Source organism: Mchenga conophoros, linkage group LG23 (genome assembly GCF_057382185.1).
Source record: "Mchenga conophoros isolate Kocher_MC1m ecotype Shallow Benthic linkage group LG23, M_conophoros_male_GT1.1, whole genome shotgun sequence".
Taxonomy (NCBI): Eukaryota; Metazoa; Chordata; class Actinopteri; order Cichliformes; family Cichlidae; genus Mchenga; species Mchenga conophoros.
Window position 1 is genome coordinate 11,059,661 of NC_140547.1, and position 13,492 is coordinate 11,073,152.

The 13,492-nt window shown below is 42.6% G+C and overlaps 1 protein-coding gene across 1 annotated transcript; it reads right to left on the reverse strand.

Moving 5' to 3' along the window:
- Positions 1-988: 988 nt before the first annotated feature.
- Positions 989-12,735, reverse strand: LOC146546743 (uncharacterized). Its single transcript, XM_085265748.1, has 6 exons — positions 12,655-12,735; positions 8,635-8,795; positions 5,620-5,736; positions 5,045-5,069; positions 4,848-4,886; positions 989-3,961 (listed from the first exon to the last, which is right to left on the reverse strand). Exons 1-6 carry the CDS (start codon positions 12,680-12,682, stop codon positions 3,792-3,794), a joined length of 540 nt encoding a protein of 179 aa, XP_085121874.1. The 5' UTR covers positions 12,683-12,735; the 3' UTR covers positions 989-3,791.
- Between the last annotated feature and the right edge of the window lie 757 nt (positions 12,736-13,492).

Consider the following 13,492-nt stretch of genomic DNA (forward strand, 5'->3'; position numbering starts at 1 on the left):
GAGTGATGAAGGATATAAAGTAACTTTGAGGCAGAAAGGACATTCCTGTCCTGTCAGTTTTTGGCAAAAGTGACTTTTACCCTTTGAATTAAATTTTTGTTTTTATGTCTTTTCATATAAAGGATGTAGCCAACAGGGCAGCAGAAATCGCAACAAACATAACATTGCTGTTTGATAAAGATATTTGAAGTGGCCAAATCAGGTTTTAAGACCATGCAAGTGAACTGCTGTTATAAAAAAAAAAAATATATATATATATATATATATATATATATATATATATATATATACATAGCTCCTAACCTAGAAACTGCTTCTCAGTTTTTCAGTGCGTGACAAGTGTGTATGAGTCACTGTCAAGAACTCACCAAAACTCTGAAGCCAGGACTCAAACTAATGATCCAATCCAGACACAGGAGCCTGGCAGAGGCCAATCACTGCACTCCACCTGTCACTGCATCACACACACACACACACACACACACACACACACACACACACACACACACACACACACACACACACACAGAGTTAGGAGGAGCAGCAGATACTGGCTCTTGTTGTGGTTCAGTCAATGGCAGATGTGTCAGACAGTGTCTGTCGCTATAAATGTATCCAGTTCACTTGTTTTATTGAACAGTCTGTGTGAGAGCAGCTGCAGCACAGAGAAAAAGAAACCTGACTGAAGCTCAGCTCTTTATTTTTGACTCCAAACTTTACCTGCTTGATATTGAGCTGCATTGTTATTGATTTATTTTTAAATCATGTACAGCTCCTCAGGCTCTCCAGCCTCTCACTGCTGACCTTACTCGACCTTTTTATTCTAACTTTCATTATTTAAAGTGCGTGCCACATACTCGACTATCGTGATGCCGATGTCATCACTTCCTGTTCATATTCAGCGTGATCACATGTGAAGAGGAAACTCATAAAACACTAAAGCTTTCATCACAGAGAAGAATGTAAACATCAGACAGACACCGGGGAATCATTTTCAAAGAGTTTATTAAAGCACAGAGATAACCATGAAGCTATAATCAATAACCCCTCACCGATTTACAGATCAATACAATCATCTTTCATTAAAAATTCATTTTTGTAGCTCAGATGATCAGAATACGATTAGATTCTAAGCTTTACGTGATAATTCACTGCATAAGAGAAACAGCCTGATTAAAAACAAAACAAAACAACAACAATTTTCGAAAAGCAGACGAGTTTCTCTTCAGTCTTTAAAGCTGCACTAATCACTCAAGCCTTTCAGCCTCTTTTGCAGTTTCGGTTCTGCAGACATTCACTGCCTGACTTCAAATTTAAAGACCAATTTTGATGCTTTTCTTTATTAAACATGGGAGAAAATGAACATCAGACCAGACAAAAACCTTTATCCACCAATCACATCGCAGAGGCTGATAAATTTAATCCTATTCTACTTATATAGCGCCAAATCACAACAACCGTCACCTCGAGGTTAAAGCAATCATTGCAGCTTTAAACGAGAGAAACCCTGCAGGTTCTCGCGGTTACTGTCAAAGAAGGGACAACATAATAGACCTATGACACCAAACCACAGAAAAAGCAAAGAGCAGATAAATTTAAAAGAGGAAATCAAACCATGTTTACACCAGCTGGCCTGATTTTTACATCAATGTTTATACAATATAAGAATCTAAGTCCAGGAGCCCTGACACAGAAAACCAGACAAACTGCATGTCTTTGTGTGCAACATGAAAACCATCAGCATATATATACATATATATTTATTATATTATAGTAATATATATGATTAAAATCTCCCAACTTCCACAGCGGAAGACCAGTCAGAGCAGCTGAAACACAGCTTGTGTCTCTGCTGCTGACTTGAAAACTTTATGTGATACTTCAGAAAATAAATAGAAGTATCTGCTTCATCGCGTTTCCTCGTTTATAAACCATGGCTCTGCGTCCTACGCGGCGATATGTAACAGACTGTCGGGTTTATAACGTTTAGTAGGATTCGGCATTCGAAGCCTGTTGTTGGCTCCAGGAGCCAAAAGCCCCGATGCACCAAGCCGAGCCCTGTTCCACCTGGACGTCCAGAGGATCGGATCTTAAAGGAAACTAAAGAGTGATTTCATGAACATTGCAGAGCTCCTGTGACATTCATGTGGGATTTAAGCAGAGGCCAGATTCTCCATGAAGCTTTTTTCTCTGATGTGGGCAGCGTGGGTTTCAGGGTCGTTTGAGGTCAGCTTGGTGTGTCGGGGCACTGAATGTGGTTACGAACGTCAGGTGAATAACACACGGAGGTCCATATACCAGGAGGAGTAAGACAGGACGGAAAAAACGCCGGTCGTAACACCCGCTTCTTTTTTGGAAGCTTTTTTTTTTTTAACGTTCAGACGACATCTCCGAACTAGAAGCTTCATGAGGAGATGTCAGTCTGGATCATCAGGTGTGAGCTGTGCTGTGAACACAATCACGGGGCACCTGCACCTGCGGTGTGCATCAGCACAATTATACTGTGAAGTTGGGATGTTGGTGATGGTTTGGACACAGTGGGACTGACAGCGTGAACATTCAAGTATAAATGAAGTCATCACGAGTAACATGATGCTGCACATAGTGAGTAAACGCGTCACGTACGGCCCACTGGGCTACAGAGCTTACAGACATGCAGCTTTACGTTGTAACCTGAAGAGCCAGACCTGAAGCTGCTCCAGGATCTGTTTCACTAAGAAAACCATCTCTGTGCAGAACCTCAGACTGGATCTCCTGGCTCGTTTTAACACGTGAACATAAACTATCGGGACCCGAAGGGCACCTTTAACCCCAAACACTGGATAAACAAAGGAAGAGTCCACTGTCGTGTGTGTTTGGATCGGCAGTAAAACTGGTGCGGGCAGGATATACAGAAATTTTCAGTGAGAAAAACGAGAAATTAATTTCTATCCTGACGGCATTAAAATGAATTCATGGCCAGTTTCTGTTACGTTTCTATAAGAACTGCTCAAGGCGGGAACGTCTGCTGGTGCAGCAGGTGGGTGATTGAGGTGGGGGTGGGGTTTGGATGACCTGTGAGGAACTGAAGAAGCGGTTAACCCTGTAATGCCAAATGTGTCACGTGCAACATGACTTTGAGGCCTCTACATTCATCAGCGTGATTTTTTTCCTGTGTAACCGTGATAAACCGAACAATACGTTTGTAACATTTTTGTGCAGTTGCTTATAAAGTAAAAGTCATAAACAAACTGATAGTAAATAAAAACAAGTCTGTCAGGTTTAATTAAAGATTAAAAAATGTGAATGTTTGTAGTAATTATTTCATGATCCAGGCTTTACAGGGTTAACAGCTTCTCTCTGATTAACACGGGGATGTCGACGCTGCGTTGATGGACAGGAAGTGAAGTCACAGCTGGCTGCTCGCTCAGATTCATCTGTGATCGTTCCCTGTTTAGAAGCTCTGTTTATCCTGAGGGTACCTGTGTAGCCCTGACCTCTGGTCGGACTGAAGCTACGAAATCAACGAACTTATTGCTAAAAAGCAAAAAAAAAGCAAAAAAAAAAAAAAGGGGGGTTTTTTGTTATTTTTTTTTAAACAGCTGGATCTGTTTGGGGCTCCTGGACTAAAACAAAACGTTTATCTTTACATCTGGCTCCATCATCATTTTAAACATATATATATTTAAAGAGAATATCTAATAATACACTGAATGTTTATTTAACAGTCAATTATTATTATTATTATCATTATTATTATTGTTTTTATTATTGTTGATGATGGAGCCGTGCAATGGGTTTGTTTGCAGTGTTTAAACAGTTTGAGCTGGAGTGTAAAGAGCAGTTGGGGTCGTCACAGAACGTTTTTTCTTATAGAAGCGCCAAAGCATGGCAACAATGATGAAGATGACAGATGACAGAAGGCTAACAGCGATGATGGCTCCGGTTGTCCACTCCGGCTTGTCTGGGTGGGTGGGGTTTGCTGAGGAGACAAAAACATGAGGGCATTCTCAGTATCATTATTATTTTCACAGCTCGAACAGAAACATCCTGCTGGATGGTGATGGTGTGGTCCAGATGATGAGGCGCTGATCTGACTCCCTGACAGAAACAGAATTTTTTTTAAAGTCTTACTTCCGTTTCTACAGAGCGCCGCAGAGTCCATAGAGGCGAAAAATATTTCAAATGAGCATGTGCTGAAAGCAGAGCGCTCTGATGAGGCCGTAGGAAGGACAAGAAGAATTTGTTTAGTGTTTGTTAATGAGGCAAATTTAATTGAAGGTGGACTGTCAAGAATTAGCGATTAAACAGAACGTAGAGAACAGTCTGGACCTGTTTTCATTCAGCTCTGCTGGGAGGAGCTTATGTATGAAATGACCCAGGGATGCTGAGATATAACCCTCAGCCTGCTCTGCTGTTAGCTTTTTACTAAGACTTAAACAACCTGCCCAGGAAAGACGTCCTGTATGTGCCCGTGCTCCTAAACCAAAGTCATGTGGCACAGCTGAAAGTGAACGGGCGGCACAAACCTTCAGGAAAAAGTTTTTAAGATCATCGATTTAAACTGAGTGAAGAAACGTGCAAAAGTTTGATATCTGTGGCTTCTCCTGTCTGCTCTCCTCAGATATGAACAGTTTAGTCTTCGATGTTAAACTGACACTAAACTGTTATTAATGCAAACTAACCAGTTAGATTCTACAGGGAGTACATATGTCAAGTAATCCATTACTTTAAAGAAACAGTCTCCAGGTGTTCCTCTGAGCTGAGGCGGTGTGGCGTTTACTGACACTCTGTGAGGCTGCAGTTCATGTCAGAGCAGAGTGAGGAGACTTGAACACCCCAACCTGTTCAGGAAACATGTGACTTACGGGAAGGTGAAGCAGGGTCCAGGTGAGAACTGCAGTTCACTAGAAGAGAAAAAGAAATGTGGTGAATGAAACAGCGGATGATGGAAAGCATTTCCTGTCTGCTGGAAAAACGAACAAACAAAAAACAAAAAAACTTTTAAGCTGAGTGTGGGAACACCTGTATGAATTAATTATTAATTACTCTTTAGAGCTCTCACCTGCGCATTCGATCTCCTGCAGCATCTGAGGGAAAAAAAAGTTGAGGTCAGAGCTAAAAATAGTTTTCTGAGAGCATACAAAGAACAGGAAACAGTCGCTCTGTCAAACTGTGGAGATGATCTGATTTTTCTGGTAATATCTCCTCTGACTGAGAAACTGAAGAAACAGTATGCTCACATTTGCAACCTGTTAATCAATGTGTAACCCCGCCCCATTTCCTCACGTTCTTCTGCTCCTTTTTTGCTTTTAACAGCTCCATAATCTCAAAAATAACATGTTTAAATTTCCTGTCATAAAGTTAAACAAACAAACAAAATAAAAACAGATCAGATACAGAGATGCACAGTTTGTTTTTCAGTCAGTGACACAGAAGTGTTCAGTGTTCAGCTGCATGCACTGAAATGTAAATCTGTGTTTTGAAATGATGAACTCCGTTTCTGTAAAGTTAAAATATCACCGTTAAACTTTGCACACTGATAGTTCAGGACTGAGCTCAGCAGTGGAAGATTTTAGTCTTTTTGTAATAAAACCACAGAAAAAAAGGTCTGAATCTGAGCAAGAAGCTTGTTTTTACCCCAGAGCACTCCAGGATGTAGCGCAGGGGACGACAGTCAGCCAGGATGATGGAGTTGTCCGTCAGACTGTGGACAAAGACTTCATGAAAGCGTGAGCCTCGTGCCATGACAGTTTTCTGCAAAAGAAACAAAATACTTGATTATTACCGTCCATCCTTCCACTGCTGCTTACGCAGGTGACGGAGGCAGCAGTCTAACAGAGACTCTCAGACCTCCCTTTCTCAGAAACCTCTGAAAACATCAACGCATTCCCACACCATCCTGCAGACATAATCCCCAGCCAGGAGATGTCCTGGACAGACACTAAACCACCCTAGCTGGCTGACTCAGGTAACACTTATTGCTGACCTTTCATAACTGTCTCAGAATCGCTCTTCGTCTGGCCCCTCACCCAGGACCAATTTGCCTTGGGAGACCCTAACAGGGGCTAAATGCCCCCGACAACATAGCTCCTGGGATCACACAGGCACACAAACCCCTCCACCACGATAAGGTGGCGATTCACGGAGGGGGTTATTGTAATTCTTCAGCAGCTAATCAAGGTTGAAATGATTGATCACCAGAACACAGAGGTAGACTCTCTCAACTTTCATCTAGCACCAGCAACAGGTCAAATTTTGTTGCTCCGGGATTTAGAAAGTGCATTTGGTTTGAACAGAGACACAGGCTGATGTTACAAACACAGTTAAAGGCAATAAGAAGATCTTCAGCTGGACTGTAAGCACTCAGTGTTAGGACCTGAATGCAGTATGGTCCAGTGGGTCATTCTGTGTTTTTGAGTGAAGAGTTCACAGACTAAACATTACTGACTGGAGGTGACAAATGATTCCACATCTTCCACGGCGAGGTTTACTTTTTGTTTCATTTTTCACGCTGTTGCCACTAAATGTTGTTATTGTAACTGTGTTGTTTCCATAATCGAGTTTAAAAAGTGAAAACGTTACTTTACTGCTGTGTAACATTTGCCTGAACCCTCCGAGTTTCAGGTTTCACAGAACGACGAGAAATGAAACGAAAAACAAAAGAGCAAAGACACACACACACACGCGCGCGCACGCACGCACACACACACTCTATGCAATGCCGTCAGCCACAACTTTACAACCACACGAAGCTTCCAGCTTTCACTGAGAGGTTGATAAAGCAAAGAATGTTAATAACTTTGTGACTGAGTTACATCAGAGCTGCAGACCAAGAAAACAAACAAATTCTTCTGCTCTGCTTCTTCCGCTTCACCTCACGGGGAAAGTCCAGTGGAAATCTGGGGAAAGTCCTCCTGCTATTGTTCCCTTTTTAAAACTCTGTTCATCAACTTTATACGTAGATTCACCGAGTCCTAGCATCCAAGGGGAAGGTCAAAAAGCTTCCAAAACATACAGAATAGATTTGTGGATGAAACACAAAATAGATGCCACAATAGAGAAAATAAGCAATAGATGAGAAATAAAAATGAAAAAAGCTACAACTCTCTGTATATAAGGGCACCAAAAGTAAAGAGATTTGTGTTTGGTTGATTATTTTTGCTGTAACAATGCTTGTTGGCACCTGGCACCTCTTCCTCGTGCAGGTCAGTGGCCTGGTCACACACTGCTGTGGGATGGATCCCATTCATCAACTAGCGTTTGTCAGCCAGTGTGGTTGTGTTGGCCACTCTGGCACAAAAGGCTGATCCCACAAGCGTTCAGTGAGGTTGAATGCATTCACACATACAGCCAATTTATAATCGGCAGTTAAACTAACCCATTAACCCGTCTTTTGACTGAGCCGGGCGACTCCTTTTTCCCTACAGCGCATTGCGCCACAGCCTGTGAAAGTCGCTTTGATGATTTATGATGTAATACAGCAGTCAAACCTGCTTCCTGTCTGATTACCTCACCCTCAGCCTCTGTCAGACATTCTCAAACATTCCTGATAATCTGCCTGAGATCAGACCCACTGCTGTCATGTTTCAGTGTGTTCACAAACAGGCGTTTAGCATTTGATCAGCAATTCTCTGGGAATTGCTGATCGAATTCTCTGGGAGGATTGGGAGGAAGTCTCAAAGAGATGCCGTCTTTGAGACGCGGTCTCTTTGAGACGCGGTCTCTTTGAGATGCGGTCTCAAAGAGACTGAAGTCAGACTCTGACTTCAGTCCTTCTGCCTGCAGAGTATCTCTTACTTGTCTGCATCACACAAACACAGAATCTGGTTTCCTGTTTAGCTTCAGTCTGACTTAAATGACACAAACGTGACGGATTTACTGCCACAAATCAAAGAAAACTGGTTTCAGTTTCAAAGACACCTGATTCTGTGAAAACACCACAAACCTCCACCTCAGAGCTTCCTGCTGGCTCACAGCATCACTGGCACTGATGCTCTGTTTCATGATCACTAAAATCAACTTTTCACTCAGCCAGCCGATTTTTGCTTTGTCTGAGAATCAAAAGAAACACTTAAGCAATTGAGGAAGGCCACACCCAAAACATGGCAGCTGAGGCATTAGGAAGTATAACTGGAAGGACTAGATTTGATACCCATTCAGGTATTTATGTATGGCAGGATCTGACATTGCACTCAGTGAGCATTCTGAAAACGAGCTACAGACATAACAACGAGCCTGAATGTACCTGAAGATGTGTCCTCTAGGAGCAAACATGCTGTTCTTCTCTTAGCCTTTATCAATTAATTTATTATTCACCTGTGCTATGTGAGCCCCGCCCTTCACTGCTGCTAGTCACCTAGCAGCCAAGTCACCTTGAGCGCCTGTGATCACTCGGGTTTACATTCCCTGTCTGTTTATGGATTTCTCTGAGGTGCACAGCCAGTCCAATGACCCGCCCAATGTTTGAAGTGTCCAGAGTTCTCCAAACAAGGAAGTTAAAAGAACAAAATCTATGATGTAATCGTGGTGTTGATCAATAGCAGCAGGTTGTGAAAGTGAAATGTGTAATTGCTTGTGATTTGCTGATCTAACTCTGAGAGCATGTGTGCAGCAGTAACAGCAATGGCATCATGCTGAGTGTGGTGGACTCACGTTCTGATCCTCCCAGCAGGTGCTGCAGCTGGATGAACTGGGCCCGTGTGGCAGCTGGAACAGGACCGACCCATTAGAGAGCCGTGTGGAGTTACAGGTTAGACTTGATGGAGACTCTGCTGCAGAAGGCTGAAGACCAGGCAGCAGCACGAGGGCGAAAACTGAAAGTGAACAAACGGCACGGTCACACAACTTCAAAACTCTGACACTGGACCAGTCTAACACCTAAAGATGGTCTCAGAGCTACGACGGCAGTTTGTTGCTGTATAAAGCAGCAGCAAAAGTGGAACGACTGGATCTTTTCCAGATGTTTATATCTAAAGCCAGCTGTCAAATTTATAGCAGTGCTCTGATACTACATTTTAAACTGTAGGGGCACACTAATAGAGCCCTGTGGGGATCCATACTGTGTTTAAGGTCTTCGATTTGATTACCAGAACATTTCTAAAAGCTGAGCTTCAATTAAATTTTAGTTCTATAGCACCAAATCACAACCTCAGTCGCCTCAAAGTGTTTAATATATGTAAAGACCCTACAATAACACAGAGAAACACCCCCTATGAGCAAACACTTAGTAACAGTGGGAAGGAAAAACTCCCAACATTTGCTCTGTAAGTTATAACGATCATAAAGGTTCAAAACAGTCTGATAGCTGAGGCCCAAAGAAAAAATGCTGTTTATGATGCATTACTTCAGAGGGGTGGTTTACAGAGGTTTAACCCTTTAAGCGAGAGGCACGAGAGGCAGGGTACACCTGGACAGGTTGGCATTCGATCGCAAAGGTAACCATTCACTCCTGCAGCCAATTTAAAAATCACCAATTACCTTATTAACCCATCTTTGGCCCGAGTTGGAGAGAATCCACAGACACGGGGAGAACACGTAAATGCTGCACAGCTGTGAGGCGACAGTGCTAACCACTGTGACACCTGTATTTGTCATTTTTACTTTACCGATTCAGTGCTTTGTCTCGGCGACGTTTCAACTCAGTAAGTAACCGACTGCTAGCTGTCTGCTAGCTTCACCTGAACTGGACCTCCTGACCGTGTTTGTGCTGTTGGAGCATTTTAAAGAGATTATCTGTCCATTAATATGTCTGGAGTGAGGTTACTGTATTAACACACTGAGAAGTCTGAGTTCCAGCTTTTCTGAGTGAAATTCTGGGATTTATCCCGGATGTGACTGAACTCTGATAAGCAGGTATCTGTGTTTGTGTGATGCTCCCATAACGTCGGTAAGTGCAGACTGATAACCGGCATAGGTAGTATTAAAAGATAACTTAGTGTTCCACCCTCTCACCCAAATATGGTCACTTCTGGTCACTGACAAGCCAACAGGGTGGCGGCCAAAACACCATCTCTGCTGTTCCTCCGGACGAGTTTCAAAGATTTTTTCATCACTGGGAAAGTCCAGTGAGAAATGCCTACAAAGTCCTTGTGCTGCTGTTGTAACAAACATGAGCCTTCATTCATTCAGCTGTTTCTCTGCTGTGAGTGTGAGGACACTCCCACTGACATACTTTCACCTGTACACTGCAAGCCACGCCGCCTTGCCACTGTTAGATTCTAACCATGAAGGCGAATGCCTTTGGAAGAGTTCCTCCTCCTCTTCCTGATGTGTTCGTGTGTTGCTATGAAACACACTCCAGCAAGCTGCCTGACGTTAAAACTGTGTCAGAGTTTAAAGTGTGCCAGCCTCGGCGAGCCTTCTGCTTTTTATCACAGCATGTCCTGACAGAAGGAAACGTACAGAGTGAAAATCCCCAAACAACAGCTCACAACAAACACGTTTCCATGGAAACATCCATCAGAGCTGGATGTTTCCATGGACTGTTCAGCTGACTGAACAGTCTGTGGTTCAAAGTTTTTCAGGCTGTGAAAGTCACTCTCATGTTTTTATGATGCAATACAACCATCAAACTTTCTTTCTTCGTCAGTGAAACCTCCGACTTCAGCCTGTTAGTCAGTCCTCCTCCTGAAAACATTCCTGATAACTTGTTTGTGGGTTTTACAGGAATCTTAAACCACTGCAGGATCTCACTTCACTTACATCTGTTAAAAAACAGATTCCCGTTGCTGGTTCCTCTCAGCAATGGGAAAACAAGTCCAAGAGACTCTTATCTGAATCTGATGTTTCCTGACCAGCTCCAGTCTGACAGTCTGACAGTCTGACGTAATGACACAAACACAATGGATTTACTGACACAGATGCAACCTCAGAGCCAGGATGGGACTAACAGACTCAAACGAGCATAGTTAAAGGAAAACTCGTCTGCTTTCAGGTTCTGAAGCTGATCCTGTGAATACACCACAAACCTCCACCTGTTATCCTCTTTACCAACAGAAACACTCAGGAAAGCAAACAGGTGAATCTGAAGCAGCTAAACACATTAATACATCACAGTTCAGGTGACCTCGTGTTTCACTCTATTTGGGATTCCCAAAAGGTTGATTGTTTTCATCTGGACGTGATGTTTTCAGTGAGAGAAACATTTCGTCACTCATCTAGGTGACTTCTTCAGTCTCAGCTGAATGAAACGTTTCTTCAGATGTAATTTAAAAAGGTCAACGTGTGAATCTCGCAGGTTGTGCAGTTAGAAAGAGAACATCCGATGAGCTCATCCAGCATGAAGCAGTGGAAAGAGGAAGTTTCAAAACACACTTAAGACTCAACCATCATGATGCGTACAAACTACCCTTAAACATGAAGAAAATACTCTGAAACAACAAAGATGAGACCATTTCTCATCTAAATGTTTAGGCTACGTTCTAATTTGCAGAGGTCAACATGTGACAGGAAACAAGGCTCACAAACGGCTTGTAACAAACTTTAGCTTCCATTCATGATCAGATTCACGCGATCAGTCCCAAATGAAACCACATCAAACATCAGAGACTATCAGCAACCAACACGAAGACAAGTGCCTCCAACCAGAGCAGATCCAACCGTGTTTGGATCTGCTCTCTCTGACACTCGTGCCCTGCGCTCGGAGTGACGTCAGCTGCTCTGATGGCTGTTTGTTTGTCTTTTTTCCCCCTTCAATTGAGCTGAGCTAGTTTCATTACTGCAGCGTGGATTTGAAACTCCACCCAACAAAAAGTCCCCCAACAGCCCAGCCGGATCTCTGACTTTCCCTTCACGTTCACTGTTTTTGTGCAGACCGATGATCTGTAGGTCAAAGGGCAGGCTGCTGTTTCCACGCTCCACCTGTTCTTACTTGCAGGTGAGACTCCATCAAAGGGAAATCAGCACTGCAGAGTTCTTTAAATATGTCAATGTCACAGATTTAAAGAAAGTTGTCACAGGTTCTTCTTGGTCATTCGCCTGTTTCAATCACATTCACCCTTCAGGCAAACAGACACAGGGCTCGGGAATATAAAACGGTAACCAAAGGAATGCGCTGTTCATAATAATTTAGCGGGTCAAGATAACAGGACTGGTCATCCGTGTCAAATTGTCCCATTATTCAGGCTGATTAATCAGTTTGCGCATTTATTTGAAGGATGGAGACCGTCTGCCTCCCCTCACAGGAAGCCAACAAACAGGATTGTTTGAGGAGAAGCAAGAAACACCTCCTCTGAGCACCTCCAGGAAATCACTTCACATTAACTAAATCACAGCTGCGTGTGCAGAAGGACTGAAAACACTGAAGCCATCATTAAAAATATGATGTCTGTTACTTTGTTTTTATTTACTGAGCGCAGCTGGCACTGTAATATGCTGTAACTACAAGAGTGACGTCATTATTACTCGTGATCTTGTTGGCGCATTATAAAGCAACAAGTTATTTATGATGGATTCAATTCCAGCAGTCATTTTTTGGTAAATACCGGAAATCCCTTTTTGACTTTTTGGCACAGCACCGGCTATCGGAGTGCGTCAAAGTGTGTCCGCTGTGTTCACCTGTTGCAGGTGAGACAGAAACCCTGACTGTGACTGTTCACAGAAGAAATAAAGCGAAGGAGGAAAATTTGAAACAAAGATCACACACAGAGACCGTCAGAGGGACAGACAACTCACCGTACACGGAGACAATCATGATGTTCATGCTGGGAGAAATGTTGGCAGCGGAGGGTAAACGCACCAAGCACTGAGTCTGTTTGCTTTTATGTTTGCTTTTACGTCAGAAAGCCCCGCCCTCCATTGCTTCTCCCCACCCTCCCTTTTTGACGCCATCTGTCGGTGGTCGCTATCATTACACTACTTTTACGTCTCACAAACGTAATAATAATAATAATAATAATAATAATAATAATAATAATAATAATAAAAAATTGCGAGTTTAGACCTTTTCTGGGGGACCTCTAAATTCCATCATAGCATCCCTTAAATATCTCCAGTAATCCTAATAATAATAATACTATCCTAATGTCAAATTTAGCCAACTTGTCTTTTGGAGATGGTAAATGAATGAAAACAGGCTTAAACACACAGAGTTCTTCATGTCAGAATGTCACAGTGCACTTGTTAATATAGACTAGAGCAAATTCTCATGCTGGAATATCACGAGTTATCAGCCCAGGAGCTGATGAGCATTATGGTTATAGTTTCATGATCTGTTTACAGCACATTTATAGGTAGTGACAGAACCAGGGTTTTCTTTCTACATGAATTTAAAGCCGTTACCTATCAGCAGCAGCTCAATTACAATGTTGCAATAATTTCTGCTACATTATTACATTTACTATTTGCGTGACAGCACAGAGCTTGAGAGGTAACAGTGGACATGTAGTCAGAAGCACAGTTATAATGCCAAGGTACCTTGTGCTTTGTCCACATTCACTGATGGTGATCATTTCACATAACAAAGCAGCGATTTGCACTGTTATCAAATGTGGATCTCCAACCTGCTCTAATA